This window comes from Zonotrichia leucophrys, chromosome 1 (assembly GCF_028769735.1).
Source record: "Zonotrichia leucophrys gambelii isolate GWCS_2022_RI chromosome 1, RI_Zleu_2.0, whole genome shotgun sequence".
NCBI lineage: Eukaryota > Metazoa > Chordata > Aves > Passeriformes > Passerellidae > Zonotrichia > Zonotrichia leucophrys.
Window position 1 is genome coordinate 114,711,566 of NC_088169.1, and position 26,217 is coordinate 114,737,782.

At 37.9% G+C, this 26,217-nt stretch overlaps 1 protein-coding gene across 5 annotated transcripts in view; it reads left to right on the forward strand.

Moving 5' to 3' along the window:
* The window catches only part of EPHA6 (EPH receptor A6), a 603,925-nt gene that overhangs the window by 391,860 nt on the left and 185,848 nt on the right, over positions 1-26,217 (forward strand). For all 5 annotated transcript variants that reach the window (XR_010442290.1, XM_064728221.1, XM_064728244.1 and 2 more), the window contains one exon: positions 19,964-20,119. Coding sequence is in view for 4 of the 5 variants with exons in the window: in XM_064728221.1 (XP_064584291.1) it covers positions 19,964-20,119 (156 nt within the window). In the remaining variant the exon portion in view is untranslated. The remainder of the gene's footprint in view (positions 1-19,963; positions 20,120-26,217) is intronic.

Here is a 26,217-nt window from a genome sequence, read left to right on the forward strand (position 1 = left end):
ATGTAAACCTTTTTGTCTGGAAGTATTTAGGATTTGGCATGACTATCATATTTAGCTATCTTCATGTTAAGGTAGATTTCCACTGAAAAGGACAATATATTTAAATAAATATAAAAGGACAAAAATGGAAACAGGACTAGGATCGCATTACCAATTTGTCACTGTGCCAATACAAAATAACAAATAAATTGAGATAGAAATAGCAGATAGCTTTTAAATTTTTTTTAATTAGTTCAAAATCATTTCATGTGTTTCATCAATCCTCTATTCACTACTGAAGCCTATAAATAAGCTATCTACTTTGAGTTTTATTTTTCCTTGTTCTCTTTGATCATGCAGATTTGTGTGTGGATGTGGTGTGTGCACATCTACAGGAAAAACTGTAACAGCAAGAGCTGATTTTCTATAGTTGTGGTAATCAATGTCTGCAGTGCCTGTCTGTGAAGAGCAGGCTCATCCCTCTCTTCCTTGCTGTGCTGATGGCCACTTGCACAGTGTAGCTGAACACACTTGTGGTTCCATAGAATGAAGGATATTTACATTTTTATTGCACAGGCTGCATGCCATTCATGGCTTTGACCTTGGGTTACTTCTCTTGAGGCTGAAACTTCATGGCCAGTGAATATTTGTATGTACATGCATTTCCTCAAGACTTCCATTAATACTCACCCGGATTTTCTGGGCTTTGGCGTTTTCCATAAATTCCCATCACATCCTCTACAAACATGAGTGTGCTCTTTATCCATGTTCATGTTTGCAGTCATAGAGCAAACCTATGTGGAATGGAAAATGGGCCAAGTTCCTTCATCAAGGTGCTCTTGACTCAACAGTGATGTATTAATTCTTTGTAGCTCTTTATTTTCATTAAATAGTGTCCTCAGCTGCTGGCATGGCATGCAAATGTTTTATTTCAAACTGTTCACTTGGCCATCCAGGAGAGAGCTCTTTGAATTCTGGCACTATTAGCATGTTGTAGAATGGGAAGATGTTAATCTTTCCTATATATCTTACATAGCCTATAACAATACTACACAGATATATTATATAAAGAGTGTAAACATTAGGTATAATAAGAATAATACCAAGTCCTAGGGCAATGGTTAAGCTATGTGGAAAGCAACCAACTTCTGTGGGTTGAAGTTGTCTAGGAGCTGTTCCCTGTGTTTTCACACTTTCTAGTTTTATTTTTGGAGGAGAAAATGTATGTCCTTGCTAATTTTCCCCTACAATTCTTTATGCATCTCCTGTTTGTTGAAGTGCAATAAAGTTGCACTTCAGTAAAGTCATTAAACCTATTTGAACAGAAATTTGTGTGTTCCATCTAGTGCCTAGGAGCATTCATCAGTAATTAAAAACCATAGAAACTGCTTTTATGGGTAGAGTGGTGTGTTTGGAATACACTTTTCAACTGTGACAACTACAGATTTTTGGAGAAGAGTTTGAGCATCCAAAGCCTGGCAATGTCAAGGCTTCTGTTCACCTTTTCCTCAGAAAGCCCATGATAAACCTTGAGTCCATCACGCATTGCTAGATTTTGTTCCATTTCTTATTCTGTTTTGTCAAGGTTTACTAATGCTACTCTATCCTTGTTGTTAAGTGCAGATGCAGCTGCCAGTGGCCATCTGTGGGTGTCACTGAAGGCTAAACTGAGCAATCTCTGATGTTGTAGATAATTCTTTAAGGAAAAGAAAATGCAAGCAGGAGACTGCTTTCCTCAAGAGTAATATTTCCTATTTATCACATAGTTTGATTATTTTATTTTGGTATTACGGACCTCAATTGCAGTCCACAGAGAATTGTGGCTCTGAATGGCTTAAAGCTGCTGTACCTCTGTCCTGGCAGCATTTGGAGCTGAAGTTGTTGATCCCCAGCAAGTTTTTCAGGACAGCTGGCAGGAAAACAGGGCACGTTGATACAGATTTGTTACAACTTCTTCTTTCCCCTTCTCCCCAATGCATCAATTTTCTGCAAGTAGCATTTTTCCAGGGGAAAATCTATTTCAGTGGTAAATTGCTGATGTGCTCTGAACACCATGGCCAGAGAGGTCACTCTGTCACTTTGGCAGTCCCATTACCCGGCCATTGCTGTGGCCCTCTGAGTCGCCAGCATTCATTTATGGGAATTGAATTAATGAGGCAACGAGGGCACCCTAATGGCAGCAATGCCTCAAGGAGGGAACGAGGCAGCAGATCCCAGTGCCAGGGATACAGATTGTGAATCTACTCAGAGCATGGAGTGTTTGGGCTGTGGACTCTCAGCCTGGCTGGGAGTGCTCCTGACTGAATGAAAGCTGGGAGCTGCACAGTGAAGGGCTGGTGTGCATGGAGCTGTCTCAGGGAGAACCTGATCCTTGGTTACAAGTTGCCACAAATTTCCTTGTAATAAGAATAGATATAATAAGAATAATCTGTTCTTTTTTCCTAAAGATAATTTGACTTTTCAAAGTAAATAGGAGCATTAAGTGTAGTAAAATGGCTTCAGTCACTAGTATTAGTAGATAGAAAGCCAAGAGAGCAGATCTGCTGTTTTAAGATGATACAGTTTTAATTGTGAGAACTTTCTTTTTACCTGGTCACATTTCTATTTAAATCCTGTTTTAAGGAATCCGCCACATTGGAAATCTTTAATATTTTAAATCATGTGCGATTTTCTCGTTTGACAGTGTTACCAGCTTAGTCTGGCAGCAGAACTTATCAAAATCCTGTCTCTTCAGCACTGTGAATTTGTTCACATTCTAAAACTTCATTTTTTATTAAATTAAGAAATCAATAGCTAAAAGGATCAATGGATTCGGTAGCAGCTGGCTTAATCTCAGCAGAAATGGATTGCTGCCAAACTCCATGTAGCTGTTTAAATTGATTCAGCCAAACATCTCTTGCTCAAAAAGTCAATTGTGGTGAGAGAAACACATTTTGTTTGAAAATGGCATATAAAATTGGTAGTCTTTTGTGCATGTGTGTACATGGACACACACACTCTTCTTTTTGTATTTATTTAAGAGACCCTAGGAAACAGAATTTTTTTGCTGAAGACACCCTCTCAGCACCTGCTTATAGGTAATTTTTTCCAAAGCTGGCACTGCTGTTTAGAAAGATTAAGGAGCATTTAATTTTTTTTTCTGTTCATGTGTTGGTTTTCTGCTCTACATCTGTAAGAATTTGATACTGCTGTCTATTTTCCCAGTCATTCAGCTTACACATACTGTACAGGTAATTTTTTTTGTCTCTGAGTGCAAACTGAAAGATATCTAAGTATACAGTAGGCACTTTACAATCCTTATCACACACCATTAGACACTAATGTACTACAATAATGATCTTGATAATTGCTCTCTCACCTCACAGCACACCTGCAACTCACTTAATGCATTTTTGGATCTTTTCTTTTGCATAAATGAAATGTCCCAACGAAAATTCTGTAATGAACTTTCTATGGTGAACATGTAAAGCACCATATAGAGAACTGTGATTTAAATGGGTGTGAAACATGAGAAATCCCATGTGTTTCCCCAGTGTCCAGCTATTTGGGGCATTGACTTGATTTCAAATCCAATATTGGAATCCCCTCCAAAAGGCTTCTGTATTTTGCTGGGCATTATAAGGCAAACTGGTAGCTTGACCCAACTCAGGTAACTCTAGAGTAAAACACTATTTTTGGAATATAACAGGCAGTTCCCTAGCACAAAGCTGGTTCCTGAGGGGTTGCCCAAAGGCCGTTGGATTTCTCCCTGAATTTCTTTCCCTCTTCTTCTTCACACTCTGATTTTGGTAGGATGAAGTGTAACAAACTCAGTGCTTGGACTGTGCTGGGGTTGGGCCCAGATGAGGGTGAGACATCTTGCCCTTTATTTTTCCAGCTGCTGTGCATCAGCAGCTGCCACGGTTTTACTTGACAAGCACATCTTCCTTCTCAAATCCTCTTCTTTTGAGGATTTCTTTCAAGGGTGACATTTTGAACCTCACTTCAGAACACCTGTGCTTGAAGAGCAATCTCAGTGCACGCTGAGCAGCAGGGGCACAGAAAACCTCTGTCCCCTGTAGTGACAAGCCAGCAGGAGTCAGAGACTCAGTGGGAAGGCCAGGCTGATGGAGGGGGATGCAGGCTTTCTGTGGAAGCACCCTGAATCCCGTGGAAATCTTCCAGTCTGATGAAAGACTCCCTTTCCATGACAGTCCTAGGACCTCTTGTGATAGATCTGAGGTCTCAGGACTACCACTGACAGCTCTGTTGCTTTGGGAATTCTGACTCACTTCTTATCATGTCCCTTCATGACAGTGGGCGGTGAAACAAAGGTTCTCTTCTCTTTTTTGTTTCCCCTCTCCACCTTTGGGTTTTTTGGACAAGTTATCATGGTAACACAGCACCTTGAGGCCGGGCTGGATCATGGCCACTGCTGTGTTAGGAAAGCCATGACTCAGTTTATACCTACACTGCCTGCCTGGCTAAATACCTTTTCAGGTACCACTTTCCAGAACAGCTCTGCTCATGTGGCTCTAGATGTTTTCAGTAAATTTGGGGGTGTTGGTATCAAATGAAAGATTTTACTACAGTTATTTCCTAGTGCTCTTGGGAGTGCTTTCACTCTTCAATTCCCTCTTAGTGTTTGACCTTAGAATACAGACCTTAAACTTCACCAGAATTGGGTGTGAGAGATGCCCACAGTGTGAATGTACAGAGGAACAGCACACCTTGAGGTGCCTCCAGTGACTAATGGGCTGTGTTCCCTCCACCATAAGCTCACCGTGTTCTGGAGAGAGGCAGAGCATGGTGTGTTTCCTTCACCTCCTTGTTCAAATTGTCACTACCAGCACCTAGCAATTCTCTTCTGTCACCCTAATCCATCACAATATTTCAGTGGGATGGAGAATGGCAGGCAATAAAATGTCTCCTGGAATATAAATCAGCTCCTAATTTGTTTTTCTCTAAGCCATTATTTCTTGTGTGATGGTCTTCTCCCAGGTGTTTCAGGGCTGTCAATCAGTTGCTGCAGGCGCTTGTTTTCCTTTCCCAGGTTGTGCTATCTCTGGACCTGGCAGTAGCAGAGCGAAGCACCCAGCAGCTGTAATGCCATGTTAAACCCAAACAGAATTCAAAGCTTGTCACAGACAGAATCTGAAACACAAACTGCATTAGCACAAGGGCAAAGTGTTCTGCACCAGGACCTAGTTCAGTTCCCTGGGTGTTGTTGAAAGAGTGCTCTGAGCTTCCTGATCACTGGTGGAAAATTAGTTGCTGTGAGACACTGACTGATGGAATGGGAATGTCTGTGCTTTCCATGTCACAGCAGAGTATTTTGGGACAGTAACAAGAAATTCTGTGCTCCAGTGCTTGCTGTATCTGTGTTGCAGATATTTGCCTCACAGATGTGCTTTCTGTGCTACTTCTGCTGGAAATTGCATTTAGTCTTTGCTCATATCCTGTAGGCCAACAGAACAAGCTCCTTGACTGATTGATTTCCAGGTAATCAGCTTGTCCAAGAGGGATTGATTAGTTCTACTTCGTTTGTGAGCAGGTCTCAGAAAAGATCCTTTCTTAACAACACAGAGCACTCAAAGAGCCACCAATGCTCCTGCACTGATTCAGTCTTAGGGAACTCTGTGATACCGTGGGCTAGCTAATTATCAAATTGAGATGGACAGAACTGGACTGAAGTGCTTAAAAATATGAGTTATAACCCCCCCAAAATCAACTAGATTATGTAATAAAAAAAGAAAACTAAGAATACTGGCATGTAGTGAAGAAAACAAAATTCTGCTGGTTGCCAGTTTACCATATTAAATTCTAGTTGGCTGGTTTCTTAGTGCTGCACAGTTAATAGTCTGTGCAGTTGCTTACATGAAGTTTCTGGGTCGCTGTCTGTACTGACAACACCAAATCATCCTCTCTTTCTACTCTTTTCGCTGCCCTTTGGTACAAAACTCCACCAACTGCACCCTCCTTCCTGATCATGAATACCTAAGCCACAGGATGCACCTTTTCAAAGTTTACAGTAAATTAGCAATCATTTACTAGATCAGTGATAACAATTCCTAGTCAATGTCAGCAGGTTTCAATCTAGTTGCAAAATTAAGGTCTAGGGTTTCCTAAGGGTGAGGGTCAATATTTTATTATATATTTATTATTGTTTATATTTGATAATTCTCATTTGATAAATAGTGAATTGCCATCTGAAAGGACCTCCTCTTCAATTTGACAGCTGGGCATTTTAATGTACATATAAGTGTTCCTATAAATTGTCTCATACAAAGAAAATGCTGGTAGTTGTGAAGGTGTTTTTCTCTATTTTGAATTTCTTAGTACTTCTATTTCTTTCTATTCTGGGTAAAGCCTACAGTCAGTAAAACTGCATTTTTCCTGTAACACCTTTTTGCTTTTGAAGCCCAGGAGAAACCGCCAGTCATTTGTTCAGGTCAGTTCTATTTCTGTGTGCTTTGCTTGAACTTAATGTGGCAGAGAAGTAGAGAAGAAAAGTAACTCCATGTCCCTTGAATTATTTTAGTGCACTGAGATGAGTGAAAGTAAGACAGAAGCCATGGCACATTGCATCTGATGAAATAATGTTCCATTTATTACAGCATTTTATATCCTGGCTGCTGCACTACCAACATTGACCCCGAGGGTACCCTTGCTAACTAGAGAGGCCGTCATATTCTAGAAACATCAGTTTGATCCCATGTTTCTGGTTAGTGCATACCAGGCTTGCCCAGTGGAATGGCAATTTGGCACTTTAGCTGAAATCCCTCCCTTCAGCTTCATACTATGTAATGAAGGATATATTGCATAAAATATAATACTTAATAAAACAAAACCCAGCGCTAACTTATCAAAAATGAGTCCAAATAACAGTTAGGAAGCAGCAGCCCACTGCTGTGAAACTGATCATTAGCTCTCCATCATTGCTTTGAATGTGTGGGCATCATATTTTTTATTTAAACAATGTGCCAACAGCAGGCTGTGCTAAAATGCATAACCATCAGCTGCAACAGCTTGTCTGGCTGGTTATGCATAAATTAATTCCAGCTGCTTTCTTACTCCACTGTGTATCAAGCACCTCACCTTTGCTTCTGTATGTTTTAGAGAAAAGATGAGAGACAGATGATAGGTACTGTTAGTAGTCGTTGAAATTTTTTTGTAGGCAAACAGAGATCCCTGCCTTGGGGATTGCCTTGGGGATTTTAGAATCTTACCTTATCCGTGTGGAGATTAACACAAAAAGGTATCTCTTAATCTTTTTTGTGGTTTCAGGCTGTTTTCAGAAATCTAGGCAAACTTGCATATGTAGACTCAAGGAGCCATAAAGGGATTACTGCTGTTTGTGGTGTGAAGAGAGCTCCTTCTTTTTATCTGTTTTTGAAAAGTAAAGTTACTTCTTTAATTGTAGCACTTTGTTACTGGCTATGAGAGGGGATTATCCAGGATGATTCCTCCTATTTGCCACATTGTACTGAACCCCACTCTTCACCTTCATGGCCCACGTCAAAGTGAGCACGTAGGAATTCAGATGAGCTCGCTTCCATCTTGCTGGAGGTGGGTTGTGCCTGCTGCTCATGAGGACTCAGGGACAATCTGTGTCTTTGCCCAGTGTCCTGAGTGTTGATGTACCTGATGAGCATCAGCATCAAGGAGAGGAGGGCTGTGCTGATGCTGCATTGTAATGCAATATCAGCGCAGTCCTAAACTCCGGTTTGTCACAACCACCACAGGTGCTCTTTCCACTTCCTTCTATCAGAGAATATCTTCTAAAAGCTCTTGCAGAAATATTTTCATTCTAAATTAAGAACGGAATTTAAAGTTCCCCCTGTTTTTGGCTTTGACCAGATGAGTTTGTAATGGTTCTGATTTCTGAGTTGGTGTGAGCTTCTCATGAAAACATTTCCATTGTCAACTCACCCCTTGGGAAAATACAGCTCCTGCTTCAGCCTGCTGGGGTGGGATGCTGAAAGCAGTATGAAAAACACAAGTGAGGGAGTACAAGAGAAAGCACAAATGTTGCTGAGGTGGCTTACTTACCGTGACCAGTATGAACTTTTGGTATTTACATTAATGTTTACAATTAATTTTTTCCTAACCTTCTGCTCAGCCCCTCAGGGGAAAGGCTGATGTTGCACTTTGGAAGCTGATACTGCTCAGTTTGATTAGATTATAGGGAAAGAAGATTTTCCATCTTCCCACACCTCTTGCCAATTAAGATTAGGAGTCTCAAAGTTGATTCAAATCTCATTATTCCACAAACATCTTTAAGATTGTGTGTACTTCAGTTTTGCAGTAGAAAGCAGTCTACAAATGAGCAGTTGTAATATTAGGGATGAAATTTTAAAGATTTAATTGGGATAATGAAGGAGATACTAGAAGCACTATGAAGGCTAGCACTTAATATGTACCTCTGAACAGAGTTTGCTTCCAATTTTAGATTTCAGCAATATTATACCATAGATATATAGATCCAGATATACCGTGGATATCCTCTTTGTATTGACTTCTTTTTGTTCTTACAGCTTTTGATTGCTGTCTTAAGTCCTTCTGTAAAAAAGAGTATCTGAAGCCATTGATTTCTTCCAACTGTTCTCAAAAGTGGCAGGGAATATACCTGACAGGCCTCTTTGTTGGATGTTTGTAGGCCTTGAATGTGTGGCCTCTCTATAAGAACATAAAGAGACTGATTAGGATCCATTCTGCAAGCACAGAATTTATAATATGTGATGGAGAAAAGGGAGATGAGAATGGAGAGAAGGTGTAATTAATTCCTAATTATTAGAACTATTATAGGTGTTCAGCCTGAGCTAATATCAAGAATAATACCAGAGATGATGTATATGTTTTCCCAGACCAAAGATACCTCTAAATGAAATTACTTGTAGCTCCAGTCCTGTGCCTTTCTTAATTGGACTGCTAGTCAGGCCCCTCTTTATCAACTGTGATAGGTTTGAAATGTATAGATGCAAATTAATAACTGAGGTGAGATATATTAATTTAATATCGATTTCCATTTTTGATCTAAGCTTCTGCTTCCGTTGAACCCTGAAACATTTATCATTGTAGTAATTACAAATCAAAAAGATTGTTATTTACTGTCCTAAGGTAATCTTTCTGTTTTAAGCAGTGTTACATTTCATAACAAAAGTTCTTGCACCACGTAAATGGCATTAAACCTCATCTAATGGAAAGGTCTCCATTTCAGTTTTTTTGGTGTCTCTGAGTTATCAAATTCATCTTCCTGTCACATTTACCTGGGAGACCGATCTCCACCTTGCTACAGCCTCCTTTCATGGATTGTAGAGAGTGAAAAGGTCTCCCCTGAGCCTCCTTTTCTCCAGGCTGAACACTCCCCGCTCCCTCAGCCACTTCTCATGTGGCTGAATCTCTAGGAACATTTTTTTATTCCTAAATAAAATTAATGTAGCTTTGTATATATATATATTTCTAAATCACGTATCTAGTTATCTAAAACTAAACACCTGTGGCTATGTTGCTTTTTATTGTTTGAAAATATTCATGTCAAGTGTAGTTACATTATTGTAGCTGAGTTTAACAGAGTGGCTGTTTGTCTCGCTTGAGTTTTCTATTAAAAAATTGGCCTATAAAATAAAATAGATGCCAGATGGTACAGTCCATTGTTACTCTTTAGAGGAACACAGATTCCTGAATTTTACAGTTCCAAATAGTGAATGAAGGCACCAGTGTCTCATTTACTGTCAGATTTGTAGCTCCTGACCTTTGTCTCGCAGTCATTTTGCTCACAGTATGAGAAACGTGAATGTAAGTGAAGGAAAAAGGTGAAAATTGACCACATACAAGCAATGGGCCACCCCCAGGTGTGAAATAAATGTAATGTCAACTGCTGGAAGACTCAGACACAACCAGAGCCCATGGATCAGTGAGTGAGCTGTAGCTCTCTTTATTCCTGTCATGTGTCCACACCTCAGCTAGGACAGAGATATTTAGCAACTCAAAAGCTCTCTGTCCTGAACGTTTCTTAACAAGTACTTAAAAGCTGAAATGGAGTTAAACTTTACAGAATTAAATTCACAATCTGATGGGGAATGGCAAAGCAGCATCAGTAGTTGTCATTTCTGTGGACTGTGTAATCCTAATTCTGAATTTTACTTTTCTTTTGATTGAGGGATTATTCCAGACATGTCTAATCATTGGTCAAATGGTGTGATCGCCCTGAAATGTTACTAAAACCACATATGCCTGTTTAAAACTTTAAACATTTTTCTTTCAGAATGTCATGTGAATTTACATACTTAAAAATAGCATGATAGCATATTCACACAGTCCTACTAAAGTGATGCTAATAACTTCTAAAAAAATAACTTTTTAGCTAAACAGTCTGTATTTAAGAGGTCAGTTTCATGCCAAATCTCTGATTGTATGTTTGCAGCTGTGAAAAAAAGCAGGGAAAAAAGAATAAAGTAAAATCACTTGTAAAGTGACCTTATGGTGCTGTTTTGGGGTGTTTGGCTCCTCATTTAAAGAGCTACAGCCCCGCCTGGCCTGTGGCATGTGAGGGCCTGGCACCTGTAGTCAGGATAATTAACTGCTAGAAAATCTTGAATAAGTCCCACTGGCCTCTCTAAGCTTAAGGCTTTGGTTGGAGTTTTTCAGGATGGGGATAATGTTATTTTTTTCATTTGGAAAATACTTTAAACTGTAGTGTGCATCCAGTAGAGCTGAAAACTAGAAATAAGCCTCTCTGTACCTCTTTAGCACTTTTAGGAAATATTCAGCTTTTATGCAGATTTAATATGTTTTTCTAGTAATATTTACCCATGTCCTTAAGCTCAAATTTCTCTATCAATACTAGAAGTCTTTTTGGAGGGAACATTTTTCATATCAACCTGATTATTTGAGAATTCATGTTAACGTCATGGTTCATCTCTGGGAGATTCCTGTGAAATATCAGCGTGTTCAGTGGAAATACTTAACTCTGATTCTTGTCATCAATCATGTGAAATATTCTAGACACAAGGATTGAAGATTTATCCCACATAACTACTTCAGTGAAACACAAATTATAAACCTGTTCAGCTAAAGGGCACCTTCCTGAATTTTTACTTTATTTATATGGGATTGGATTTGCATCATAAAAGGATTTATTCCTGTCCTAGAAAGCCAGTAGATGAATATTCGAGACAGTAGTGAGAGCTTTCCCTTGGGTTACAAAGGTATTGCCTATACATTGAAATTCACATTAGTCTGAATGTGATGATGGGTTGGGAGAAGTTGGCAATGTTTACTTTTTGAAAAAAACCAAACAAACTAAAAACCAAAACAACCCACACAAAACCCCAGGAATGTGTGTGTCATCTGTACCTGTGTATATACAATTAAGTAGTTGCTGTTATCTGGGGCTAAGTACTGCAAGTAATCCTACCCTGATGTGAGGAAAAGGAAGACTTGAATGAACTAATTACAGAATTTTCTGTGTTGGTTCCATGGCAAAATAGGTATTTGAATACTGAGTTAGTTGGTGACATAAATCACAGAATTTTTATTCACAAGTACCACATTGTGTTACTCTTACATCTTAAAACAATGGTAGAATAGAATGAGATGGCATAAAATTGAGTACAGTAATGTAGAAGACAAAAAGATGACTTGAAAATAAATTTTAATAATCAAGTTTATTTGCCTGTGAGCTTGTGGGTATTCAGAGATCATACAAAAGAAAATTGTATTTGCTTCTCACAGAGACATGAGTACTTTATTTTCAGTGGCAAGTCAGAACTGAAATAGTCTGGGAGTCACTAATCATGTGTGGTGTCTTTAAAAATCAAGCTTGTGAGCTTTTCTGCAAACACATCCAAAAGGACTCTATTTCAAAGGCCAAATGCCTGATTTTATAAGAACATTTTCCAGCATTTTTTGCATATGAATTACCCAACTTTACAATTACCTGTCTGGATTGGGGCATTTAAATATTCCCCATGATTACAGAAATTTTGTCTGTATGCCCAAACTCCTGACTTGAACATGCAAATAAAGCAGGGCCTTAAATAAATCCCACATTCAAAATCTATACCTGAATGTGCAATCTTGGTAACCATAATTAAAAATGTAAGCATCATTTTAAGCCTCTCCTTTTAAATATTGGATTATTTAAAGTATTTATAAAGGGGATTAGATAGTTTTCTCATTGCTATTGAATCTTGCTAATTACATTAATAATTGCACAGAGTAGAAAAAACTGGATTACTTTAGCTGATCTATTGTCAAAATAATTGCTATAGTGAAAGCAGTGAACCCAAGAAAGTTTAGTTTTAGATTCTAAGCCATTAAAAACTGCAGTGTTATAATAAGGCCATAACAAGAAACTCTAACCTTGTAAATGGAGACTGCACTGGTGTTCAGATTTTTATTGTTAATAACTGCCTGTAAGGATATTCCATTCCTTCAAGGTCTGCCTTCTCTGGAAAGCTTATCCAGTAGTAAGTCATGGCAGGGGGAGCTTTTGTAGGATTTCAGCGCACACCTTGAGTGTTTTTGGAGGCATGAAGCCAAGTGACATTAATTATTTGAGAACAGCTCTGGTAAATTACTATTTTCACACAGAAAATCAATCTGACACAAAGCCAGCCAACAAAACATCATTGCAACGACACTCAGGCTGGAAGTTTTGGTCTTTGTGCAAAAGTGGAAGCGTCCTCAGAAAAAAAAACGGTTACCAAAAAATTCCCACGTGCAAAGCAAATTGAGTAATGGTTATCATAGGAATTAATTAACCCAGACTAGCAGATTAATTTGTTATGGATAGAAAAAAGTGCATCTGCAGATTCCAAGGGGCTGTTACTGCACAGGAAAAAGAGAAATCCATGACTTACTATGTATCATCTGTTCAGAGCTGAAAACAGAAAGGTTTCACATACAAAGGGGAAGAAGGAGGAAAAATGGGGAGAGGGATGACAGAAACTACAGTTTATGGGATATATAATAATATGAGTTATTCTCCAATAAAAGGGACACAGAGGGAGAAAAAGACAACTATGATAGCATTTGATATAGTATATATAATAAGCATAGAATATGATGGACACACTGCTCTCCACAGATGAGCAATTTTTGTACATGTGTCTGGTGCAAAGGCCCTTTAAATCTTTCTAATAGTGGGAGGGATTTTTTCTAGCATTTGGTAATTATGTTCAGGCCAGGAGAGGATTCTGTAACTGATCTCACCAGCAGATACAGGAGATAGATAATGTGCAAAGGAATTAGCCACAAAATGCATCTGATCTATCCAGACCATTTTTTCCTCTTGCAGAAAGGAGTGTTTGGTATGGTCTGTTGCTTGTTTGCAGTGTCTGCTGATAGGTCAGTCCTCAGCTGTACACAGGGGCACGAAAGCTTCTATGAAAAGAGCAGTTGGACACTAATTCCTCTTGAAATAATACAGAGAAATTCCAACAAACTCAGGTTCCTTCTGTAGTTACAATAAATGATATTTCTTGTAACTGCATTCACTACAGTGTTGAGAAACTTACACACTCCTGCCTTATCCCTTCCCCCCAAAAGTCCTTCCAGCTAATCTCAGCAATGGAACAATGATTAAAAAGTAAAAAAGAACAATGAGATAAAGTATTACTGATATTATACTTTAAAACAGAGAGTTTTCTCAGCTACTGTGGACAGATTTGAGGACTCAGTGAGTAAGTTCTGCATTGCCCTGAAGTGTTCTCAGGGCTACATTTCTCCTTTTCTGTTTAAAGGTGATTACTGGAGATGCCTGCTTGGAGCTGTAATGATCTTTTCCTTCCATTCTTTTCCTTCCTGATCCCAAGAGTATGCCCTGATATATTGCAGGAAATTAATGCCCTTCTTTTTCTTTGCTGTCATGTTCCTTGATTGCCATTTCTATTGTGTGCCCTAATTAGCCTGACTGATTCCTTTCATTTACTATCTTCCTAAAACACAGTGGTGCTCCTTTAAAAATTATGCAGTGTAGCAAACAGTATTTTTACTGTCTCCTTTAAGGGTTTATTAAATCTCTTTAATTGTGCAATTGATTTTTCTATGGGGTCTATCCATAAAATATCAACAGAGATATAGACTAATTTGGGTGTGGAACAGTGCATTTGAGTATTTGTAGTTCCCACTTCAACCAATTTACTGGACTTCAGAGTCAGCAGCACAAATCAGTGAAGGTTGGTTTTCTCTCTCTTTTTCCAACACTGATAAAGCGCCTCAGTCTTGCAGCCATTTTTGTCACTTGGCACTGTTGTGAGACTTTAGGAAGGAAATAAAAACACACAAAATTGCTGAAAGTTGCAATAAAGCAACTTTTTCTTAAGAAAAATCTCTTTTGACTCATGAGTACATTTCATAAAACATTTTTAAGGGTTATTTTGAAAAGGGTGCAGCCCTTCTTTGCAACTGGGTAGCCTCTGTTAGGAATAGGGTTTTTTAATGGATATTGTCTTTATCTGGATTTCAGTGCTTGATATTTCAATGAAATTAACCTCTTTTCAGCTGCCTATTTTGCTAATTTCATATTGATTTATTATTTTGGAACACTAATTTGCTTATTCTGTGTTCAGTGGAACACCCTTACATGCCATCTACCTGTTGTAGTAGTAAATTTTATTTACTTTATTAGTCTGGAAAAAAATATTTCACCTGATTCTAAGAATTAAGTGAAAAAGTTTTATAGGGATTGAAAACATTTTCCATCTCTTTCTTTGAGTAGTACTTATGCATTTAGAATCATATTCTTAAATTCCCTTCTAGTGTTTAGGATGCTCGTTTTTCTTTTGTTTAGGGTTTTGTTTGTTTGTTTTTGTAGTACAAAAATGAGTCTGTGCAGAGAGGATTTACCTGGGTTGTGTAGCACAGTTCCCAGCTCTTTGATGAGCTGTTGGATTGTACCTGGTATGACAGGCAGTGATAAAATTAATATAATTAATATCTTATCTGTATGTATTTTTTTGGATAAACCTCAGATACTATTAAACCATGCTATGCGACCTGAATAATTGTTCAAGTTATTGTATTGAAACTAGTGATTTATACAGAGAAAAACTGCACTGATGTGAACTGAAAATACTGTTTGATAGCTGGCGATTATCTCCTTTGTCATTTCTTCTAAAAATTTTCATTAAAAAAACTCCACAGAATATTGACATGTGGGAATGACAGAAGAGTCACTAGGGGGATAAAAGGAGCACAGAGAGGAAGAAGGTTTAATTTCATTTACCTATTGTCATTATGTAGTCATATTTGAAGAAGCAGCCTTATACCTGCCTCTTTTGGTCTCCTCTGCCTTGCTCCTCTCCAAAGTCAAGGGTTGGAGCAATGCTCCTGTCAGTTCTCCAGATCTAAGAGCAGAAATATTAGAGAGCAGAGATATTGGCAAGAGAAGAGACTGGCTGCAGCATATGGGCACGCATGCATTTAATTGTACACCATAGCACCCACAAATATTGATTATCAAGTTTATTGCAAATGAAAAAGGGAAATCAGCCAATTGTCCCCCAAAGATTTTTCATTCTGTCATTAATTTTTTTAGAGGTGTCACTTGTCCCGTCCTTACTCTGTGTAGGAACTAAATCGAACTAGATCTTTGTTTTCTCAATACCATGATGTCTTTTATTTTTGTAATTTGTACTAACCAGAATGTTTGATAATTTATAATCTGTGACAGCTGGCCTTCCTCCACTGCATTCTTCCTCAGGTTTCTAGCAATTCATGCTGCTCAGTCCCACTATCATTTTGAACACGACCCAAAGTGAATCCCCCTCACAGTCCATTCATGACCTGAATGAAACAAAAATCATGGGAGAAAGATGGGATTATTTAACCAGACAGTGCTCAAAATCAAAGGTTGTCCTCATAGCTTTATTGTACTAATCCTGTAATATCCTAATCTTGATTTTGTGATTGTATTCTGCCTTTTTTAATATAGAGCATCCAACTTTCATTGCGTTACTCTTTCATGTTCTTTTCTGGACACTTCTACTAAAATATAAATTGAGTAAAGTATTATCATAGTTCTTTCTGCACAGTGGTAGAATGGAACAGGCCTTACTGGATTGCCCTTTTTATAAAGTGAGCAGATGGAAGAGGGATAAGAGGACTTCAAAAGTGAGATCATTCAGAATATAACAAATATGAAAGATACCAGTCTCGCAGGGCATTAGTGGGATCCAGTAAAGCAAGGTTAAAAAATATGTGAGTTGGAAATGCATAACAAACTGTGTGATTCAGAAAGATTAAAACACCTCTTCCACAGCTACTGATGGCTGCCATTCATTGTAAATGACAACAGTGTCTTCTTTGATTTAATTTGATTGATGAGTCCTCAGCAAGCTATAAAAAAATCCATTTTCATGACAAATACCTTCCCACCCACAGACCAACAGTGTCAGACATGCCTAAAAGTTGTTCCTAAATTTCCTTTGGACTCCTCTTCAACTAAAACTGTAGTGGTCAATTCAGATGTTATGAAATTGAAACTACTGAAAACTGGAATCTTAGACAGTGATGTGCTCCCAAAGAGCAGTGAAAATGCTGCTTTTGATTATTTTAAGGAACAAGGTTTTGTGGCCAGTCAGATGACTGCTGCATTTTTATTTTCTGGGTTTTGTGTCTATGTATTTTACACCCCTGAGGCTGGGGAAGCACTTAATGGCTGTAGCAGCCTCAAGCAGTAAAGGCTCTTGCACAAGAGAGCCCACGGCTGTGTTTTGGAGTGATGGAGCCATGGCTTTGTTTACTGGACTGGGCAATTCAAAAAACCCTCAGGTGGCCATGCAGTAAACAAGCAAAACTAAATCCCATCTATTCAACATTAAACAAGGAAAATTGTATTAGTTAGAAAACTTCTGTCATTTCCAAAACTCACAGTCAAATCATGATGAAGCTGCAGTGAAGCACATTTATGGATGTGTTATCTTTTATTAAGCGAATTAAATTCTTAGTGCTTCTCTGCCTAGTTGCTCATATTTCATTGGAGAAATCTGTAGTGTCTTTAAATTGTTCATTCAGATACCCTGCTAATTACTGAACTTTTAAGACAATATACTGTCTTTCCCCAGGCTTTACAAAAGTCAAATTTCATACAGTTCCTATAATCAGTAACTCACAAAGTCACCTCTGGTAGAAAACATTAGGGGAAACAAGATGTCACTCAGTGATTTGGAAGGTAGAAAAAATACTCTGTGGTAACAAAAAACAAACTTTTTTTTTTTTTTTGAGTGATCATCATTAGAGATAATTTGGAGATTTTCTGTGGAAAATGGTAAATTTAGTAATTATTTCGTTGAATTTGCCACTGAAAGACAATAATTGTTATCAGAGTCCAAGCTTAGATATGTACAGCAGCTGAAGTGCTGTAGTTCAGACTGAGGCTGCATATTCCTTGACTTTGACAGTAACAGTTTATTTCCTTCCACCATGAATGCTCTGAGTTATCCAGAGGGATGAGTTTTCCCAAGCTTGTGATCATTTTGGGGCTTTCAGCTTCTGGTATTTTATCTTGTTTATGAAAGGCTGTTTTTTTATTTGGAAGTATCAATAATCATGATTGTGAGATTCTGCATTTGGGTGAGGAGTGTGTTGTCAATACCTTTGTAAACCTCTCAATTGAAAGCTTCTCTGGTATCCCTGTAACTTCTCTGCCACAGAATGCGATGCATACTTGACTTAAGGGATAGATGTATACTTGAGTTAACTTCAGAAGGAGTAAAATGATCTGCCTTAATTCATTTATTTTTCCCCTCTACCTTTTCCATGAGTATGTATGAGCTTTCTTTTAAAAGACTTACCATGTCAAAAACACGGTAAGTCTTTTAAAAGAAGACTATTTAATTGCTTTAAATACAATAGAGACTACCATTTCAGAATAAAACATTTAGGTTTTGTTTTAATTAGAAATAAATCTTCTCCTTGAGCTTTATTTTGAAATAGTGGAGTTCTTGAATTTTATACAAAATATTGCTCTTGAAAGAGAGACCTGTGTTTCTTTCGATCCAAAATAATTTGTTGTTTGGGGGACAGAAGGGAAGAAGGAATGATTTCAGAACTGAGAGACACGAATTGCAGAAGTAATAAGGATTTTAAAGAGCACTCATTTTGCTTTGAATGAAACGGTAATCTTGAATTGTCAGCTCTTGAGTCACAAACGTAGCGTATGAAATAAAGCAAGGATTTAATATTTATCAGGGCAGGATTTGAGCATGAGAAGATGAGGAGGGAGCAGGGAAGCACAACACCCTTCCCCCAGGTTTGCCTTACCTCCCCTCCTCCTTGCAGCACAGCTGAGAGGAGTCAGTGCCCACAGCACGTCTGCAGTGCTGCTGCCTTTCCAATCAGGGCAAAACTGCCACTCACTGTAATCACAATTGCATCAGACCACTAGCCTACCTGCAAGGGGAAAATCCCTGCTGTTCCCACCCCTTTTATCTCTAACACCAGAAATCCTTTTTTTTTTTTTTCCCCCAGTCAGTGACAGCAGGGCAGGATACCTCTCTAATGTCTATTCAGCAAAGTCAGAACAGCACACTGGGAGGAGAACTGCTGAAATTGCTGGGTCAAAATTAAGCTCTTGAAACTGCATTTGAAAAATTGGCTCTTGGGTTGTGAGAGGCAATCAAGTGTTATCTTTTTCAGTGTCATCTCACTCCTTTTCATTCAGCTGCTACTGAAACTGCATTTATATCAAGAAAGGCCTTCGGAATCAGAAGAAAAACTGATCCTGTATATGTTATCTATGAGTTGATACTTTTTAATAACTCAGTTAATATGAACTGACACGGAATCCATTAAATGCATACTTTGAGGTACTTTTTAGAAACACCTAATTTTAAATCTTTTTGTATCTTATTACAACAAAAGGAGGTACTGCCTATTTCCTGCAGCAGTGTGAGGAAAATAGTCTTGAATATGTCAAAGTGAGAAAAAGCCACATGGAACCTCAAAATCATATTTATAGTGCTGGTTTCCATTGTACTGCTGGAGGAGTTAAGAAGAAAAGGAGCCTGTAAAATCTGCACATGTCTGAGTTGCTCTTTAATTTTTAATGTTTTCATATGGGGAAGCCAGAAGACAGAAACTGCAATACACTCTTGGCATGTGCAAACGTGGTAGCTGGCAGGAAAAGAAAGAAATCTCTGTTTAAATGCGTGTGATGAAGTCTGAGGATGATTTTAAAATAACATCTCAGAATGCAGGCCCGAGAGATCTTTTTTAATGACTTGTTTCTGCTTTAAAAGGCCAGCAAAAAAAGGCTTGTGAGCTTTGTGCTGTGGTTAGGAACAGCAGGGACTCCAGCTCCCAGTAACTCTGAGCATCCCAACATTCCCTCTCCCAAAGCTGGCTGCTTTCCAGGTTTTTTCCTTTTTTAACCCAATCAGAAAGGTTGTGAAGGTTTGTGCTGGAGGGTGTCAGCATCTCCTTCCTTCATCTCTTCCTTCATCCCTTCCTCATCCTCCAGCCTCTGGTGCCAGCAGGGACCAGCTGATGGGGCCCTGCCCTCAGAGGTTTTTTGAGGTGCTGTAGGCAAGTCAGACCAGCCATAAATATTTGGGGATGTCATCCCTGTCTCATCAGGGACTTGTGGGGGTCAATATTTTAGGTATCACAAGTTGTCCGTTACGTCAGTAAGGAAGCCATATTAACAGCTCTGGCAGATACAGAAGTTATATTCACTCTGTTTGGTTAATACATGTAGATAAAACATAATGTTTAGTGATAGTAGTGAAGTCATTTAGAGACAATTTCCAGCAACACTGAAGACTGACTAAAAATTGGGAAATTATCTTTCTTAACAATTCCCTGTTATATACCAAGAACAGATTCTTTTTATACTTTTAAGTCCATATACCAAAATAAAAAATGTCAAGAATTGTATCATCAAGGCATCTATATCTAGATGGAAAAGGAAAGCAGCAGCATTATCACTGCTTGGAACAGATTTTATTTATGACCAAAATATTCTTCTATTAATGAAACCTATCTTCTTACTTTGCAGCCTGCAGGCCTGGATTCTATAAAGCATTTGCTGGAAATGTGAAGTGCTCCAAGTGCCCTCCACACAGTTTGACTCACATCGAAGCAACTTCTGTCTGTCAGTGTGAGAAGGGTTATTTCAGAGCTGAGAAGGACCCACCAACTATGGCATGTACCAGTAAGTCTGATCATTACCAGTGTTGGCAGTTCTGTTGCCTCCTTTATTTGGTTTTGAATTTAAAAAAAAAAACAAACCTATGAGCTTGTGAAGAATTCCATTCCTGTTAATCAAAAGAGACTTGTAAAATCAAAATTCAAACAGCATATTTCTGCTTAGTGTCTAGATAACCATAAACATACCCAGGTTTCTTAGTTTGGTGACTTTTGAACTTGTAATTCTGAGATGTAATAGGAGGAGGTGTAATTGTTGTAATATAGATAGCAATATGGTGTTTTCACTACCAGTAATGTGCATTTTATATACTTGAAAATTTGCTGGTCCAAAAACTTTGAAAAAGCTGGAGTCATGTAAAGAAAAAAAACTGATATAACATGCTCTGCTGTCTTCTCAGATTTAAATTAAAAGTGTAAGACAAATATCCCCACACAATCAAATAAAAACTAAATGCTCTAAAAAAGACAAGAAAATAATTTTTAGAAAGGAAAAAATGTAACAAATCAGGATGAGATATAATTTAAACCTCTTGCACCATCACCTTGTTTTAACAGAGAGCTATTCCTTCTTATGCAATTGTCATAATGAAAATTCATTAGGGTTTTTTTGATTAATTTTAGAATACATAATTTTGTGATTTTTGACTAACCTATATTTGTCCCTAAGATAAGGGAGGCATTATGGGAAAAGAACTCACCTTGATTTAAGACAGGCATCCACTTCTTTCTAGATGAGCTTCAAATCCACTTTGATTAATTCTTTGAAAGAACTGTGTGCTTTTACAAAATTGTACAGCTCCCATTTTTACTTTATGTAGCTGCATTTCATGGAGGAGAGTGTTCACTTTGCAGAACACCATAATAGAAATCTAATTTCAGTAAGAGGAATGAAAATCACATTAGAATATATTGTTAATCTCCTTCTCCTAGGCTCTTTTCATTTGACTTACACTTCTTATCAATCTCTCACTGCTACTCTTCCTTCTTATTGTATTTCTTTGCCATATGCAAGTACTCTATCAGAAATCTCTGCATACACTGTGAGCAACAAATAGCATCATATCTAATCCCCTGTCTGATTACTCTGTACATAAAGTCTAACATTTCCCACTATAAAGTAATTGGATGAATTGATCCATCTTTTCAAGGTCAGGCAGGCTTATGTTGGTTGTCTGAGTTGTCTGAATTCCTCTCTTTAATGTTACGCTTAAACAATTTGAACCTGACAAACTTATGCTCTGTTCAATAACTTCTGCCACAAAGTATATCCTGTATTTTTAAGTCAACACTGAATTTCAGCAGCAAAATCAGGCAACACACTTGAAGTCTTTACTGCCTCTCTTGTTATATATATACACACTTTTTTGTAACTTAACATTATGCTCAGACTTGGGATATTGGTTTGCAGTCACTGGCTTCCATTTGTCCTGCCTGCCTCACAGGAAAAGAATAAGTGAAAAGGGAAAAATGTAGTTCTACATCAAGTGACGCTATTTATCTATACTACATATATAGATATCAAAACACAATTATGAACTCAAGGGGCACAGCCAGATGCTGATTCTGAGTATCCTAAGATGATGGTTAATCTTTGCCCTTCTGCTGTAACTTCAGAAGTCAAATGACGTTAAATTTTAAGAGTCCAATAGTGTATAATGGACAGTTCTTACTTAAACAGTAACAATTTGTTTTCCTGACAGTCTTCGCTCTCAAAGAGTGCAGAATACTGCATTGCCCTCACCAGACTTGGTGCTGGGTTTGCTCCTCTTCCTTCCATACACAGGAAGATGCACTTTGCCTTCAGAGAGGAGGGGAATACATAAAATGAGATGAGGTGCAAAGCACTGCATGAGGCACAAACCCAGCTCTGTTGCTTTCAGAGCAGACCTGCTTCACCATAAGGCATCCACGCCAGTCTCCTTCACAGCAAGTGTCAAAATACTTCCTCATTGTAATTTGTAAATGAAGCAAAAGCCATTACTCACACTCTGGCTGAGTTCCATCTCAGCAGAAGAGCTGCATGTTTTTATAATGCTCATCCATCTGAAGTGTATTTTATTCTTTCACATAAAACTCAAAGTCATGAATTTTGCTGTGAGGAAAGGATCTCTTATTTTCACCAATCTACTTGTTTTTCTTAAAAATCAATATAAGGAAAACCCCAAGAGCTTTGCATACAGATGTCTGCAGAAAGGTTATTGCTGCCAGCTTTTTTCCAATGTGCCAAATAATCTTTGTATAATTTATAAATGATAACAAAGCAATCAGGCCACATTCATAAAAGCCCAGTGACACATAATTTAGCTGAATCTGAGGATTACAATTAATTGTCTCCCTTTGTTCCAAGTTCTAAATCTTAGTAAATGATTCACTGCATGTCATTACAGCTTAATATTTGCATGAAATCGCAGTTTAACTGGCATAATTTAACAGCAATTAAAAAGCTATTTAATCCTCATGCAAATTGGCATGAGGGGCCTTGAGTATGAAGTGTGTTTGCGGGTTTTTCCTGCATTTGCAAGAGGACAGTCTTATGCTTTAAGACACCTCTAACATAATTGATAGTTTTCCTTTTCACTGAAATGTGAAAGCACAATAATATGTGATTTTTCTTACAACTGAGAAATAAGTCACAAACCACAAGAACTTCACTCTCTAGTACAAATGAAAATATATCTTTTTTTAAAAAGTATTTTAAAAGTACCAATACTTTCTTATTTTAAAAGAACCAATACTTATTTAAAAGTGTTGGTTCTTCTGTAGATGCTATTCCATATAGTACAAGGAAAATCTGATAGAAAATCAAAATCTACAAAGCCAGACAAAACTCTCCTATTCCCCAGATTCATATTCATTCCTGTTGGAGCCAGCCAAAATTGATGAAATAATATCAAAAAAACTTGAGCTATGATGACCTGTTGTCATATTATCTGTAGTTTATGTAAGATTAAATTTAAGCCAGTTTTAGAACACTGACTCCAATCCTTCAAGCAATTACACAGCTGCTTAGTTTTACGTGCATTAATATTACCAATTATTTCAAGGGGATTACTCATCTACTTAAAGTTATGCACATATGGAAGTGCAATTACTGCTCATCCTCCATATTCCTAAAACTCCTCCATGGTTTTAACAATGGGAATTTGTTAAGATTTAATTCTCACAGCATGGTTTTAGAGGAAACATAACTATTCCTGTCTTCTGAACATAAAGAGTAAGAACTGAAGCTGAAGTAATGAGTGCTGGTTTCAGCTTCCAATCCAATTCCAATCTCAAGACAGTTTCCTAGAGTATCTAGAACTGTCAATCCTCATAGTGATTTTGTGGGAAGATAGGTGAGCTATTAACCATAAACTCTGGACAGATAAATATATTAATAAATGCTCATCCATTCAAAAGATCTTAAACTTTCTTATCCGCTAAAAAAATGCAAGCAGTGTAACACTTCCATCTATTTTAAATATCAAGTGCTTGAAATCCAGCAGGTAACTCATCATTTATTTCAGAGCTGAGTTAATTACTCTCTTATTACAAGTTGCAAGTAAACACCAGAAATGAAAAAGTGGCTGAATTACAGTTCACAGAAAAGCTTAATGTTTATTATTCACATTAGCGCTCCCACACAATAGCAGCTTTTTATTTACAAGCATTCCAGGTTTTATACCCATGCTTATGCCACATAAACAAATAAAAGGCATCACTTAAAAATTATGAATGTTAAACTCTGTGTAAAAATTATCCGGTGTCATTTGCAAATGTTTCTTGTAGCCTTTCAGTCTGCTTAAGAAACTCTGAAATAAGAAAAAGCTCACTCAAAATTTTACCAGTGTCTCAATCAAAACGTTGTGCCTAAGTCCTGTTGGCAGTTTTATAAATCATCAAAAGCTGCAAAGTAAGCTGAAAGTTTTCCAAGTTCTGCTAGCCATTGGTGAAGCACTGTGATTTTATTGAGAGCTTGGAATATAATGCTTATTCAACTCATTCAGCCCAAAAATCCCAGAGGTCAGCAGTTGGGTTTACCACGGTTACCTCACATATATCAACACTGGGAGTATAAGGCCTCACATTTTTCCAAGTCCATGTTTCTTGTAATAATTCTTAGTATGGGATCACATCCAAATTGGTTTTGAAAATCATACATCAGTAAGCGCTTGCTTGAAACATGTTAAGCGGAAGAAGAGCAATACAATAAGAAATTGAGATTATTCAGATATCCTGTAACAATTTATACGTTTCTGTCACCCCTTCATTAATACCAATCTAAAAAATAATTAGGTGGTAAAGTTCTTCTGTTAGACTGTGGAACCTAATAGGGAATCATAGAATTATAGGGTCATTAAGGTTGGAAAGACTTCCAAGATCACCGAGTCCAACCTTAGATCAATCACCGCCTTGTAAACCAGACCACAGCACTACACATCACATCTTGTGGTTTCTTGAACACCTCCAGGGAATTTGGTTTCACTGCCTTTGAGGGCAGTAAATTCTAATGCCTGGTTACCCTTTCTGTGAAGAAATGCTTCCTGATGTCCACCCTGAACCTCTCCCCTGGCACAGCCTGAGGCCATTTCCCTTTCTCTGTCACTTTTTGCCTGAGAAAAGAGACCAACCCCCATCTGGCTGCACCCTCCTGTCAGGAGTTTTGGGGAGCATAAGGTCATTCCTGAGCCTCCTTTTCTCCAGGCTGAACACCCCCAGCTCCCTCAGCTGCTCCTCATCAGTCTTGTGCTCCAGACTCTTCTCCAGCTCCATTGCCCTTCTCTGGACGTTCTCCAGCCCCTCAATGCCTTTCTTTATGTGAGGAGCCCAGAACTGGACACAGGACTCGAGGTGCCACACCAGTGCTCAGTGCAGGGGGCGATCACTAGATCACTCTATATATTTATTTTATATGTATGTATAAAGGCTCAGATGATTTCCATGTGATCCTACACAATAAGTCAGCAAGCAGCTTAAAACTTGTTGAACAGTTCATGACTTATGTGAAGAGTGGGAAATTGGAAGTGGGTCCCTTGCGGTTCTCTGGCAGTGCAGACAGCTCTAACACCTGCTTGTTGTCTTTACATTCCTCCTCATAAACTTTTCTCTTTTCTCTTGCTTCCTGATCATCCTTTTAGACCTTAAGTTGAAAAGTTGATGTCTTCACTGTTATCCTGATCCTGACGAGATGCCAGGTGGGGAAGAAAGAAAACTTGTAAACTGTTTCTTATGCCTAATATTCTTGGCCTGTTGCCAGCTAACCCTGTTAATGAGCAGCATCAAAGAAATCCCTGGGGATAAGCAGCGAAGGATAGAAAGAAATATCTGTCAGTGCAAAACTAATACAAACAATTTTACCTCTTGTCTTTATTCCAGAGCTGTTATTTATTTATTACTCAATTTGTCTCATCAAAGATTTTAAGTCTCAGAACAGCCTACCTTACTAGACATAAAATAAGGATATAAATTTTGTGGTTAGAGCTCTCCCTCAGTATCCCACAGCAGCAAGAGCCATTTATTGAAAATTTGGGTTATGTAGTCTAGGTTTGATTTTCCCAAGTAATTTTTGTGTTTTCTTAAACTCTTTCTTATTGTATTTCCGTTGCCCCCAGACGAAGGAAGGAAAGATGAATCTGACTCTGTGTTCTCAGAAGGCTAATTTATTATTTTACAATATTATATAATATTAAAGAATAATAAACTAAACTATACTAAAGAATACAGAAAGGATACTTACAGAATGCTAAAAATTATAATAATGAAAACTTGTGACTCTTTCCAGAGTCTCGACACAGCTTGGCCCTGATTGGCCAATGAGTGAAAACAACTTAGCCCAGAATCCAGTGAATCACGTGTTGGGAAACAGTCTCCAAACACATTCCACATGAGCAAAACAGAGGAGAAGCAAATGAGATAATTATTGTTTTCCTTTTTCTCTGAGGCTTCTCATCTTCCAGGAGAAAAATCCTGGGCGAAAGGATTTTTCAGAGAATACACGAATGCCACACTTTCTGAATTAATTCTAAGTTATTTTGATTACTCAGCTTTTTATGAAAGCACAAATTTATTGTTTGTTTTTTTTCAAGGATTGTATGTAGACAACTTTTAATTTTTTCATTAAAT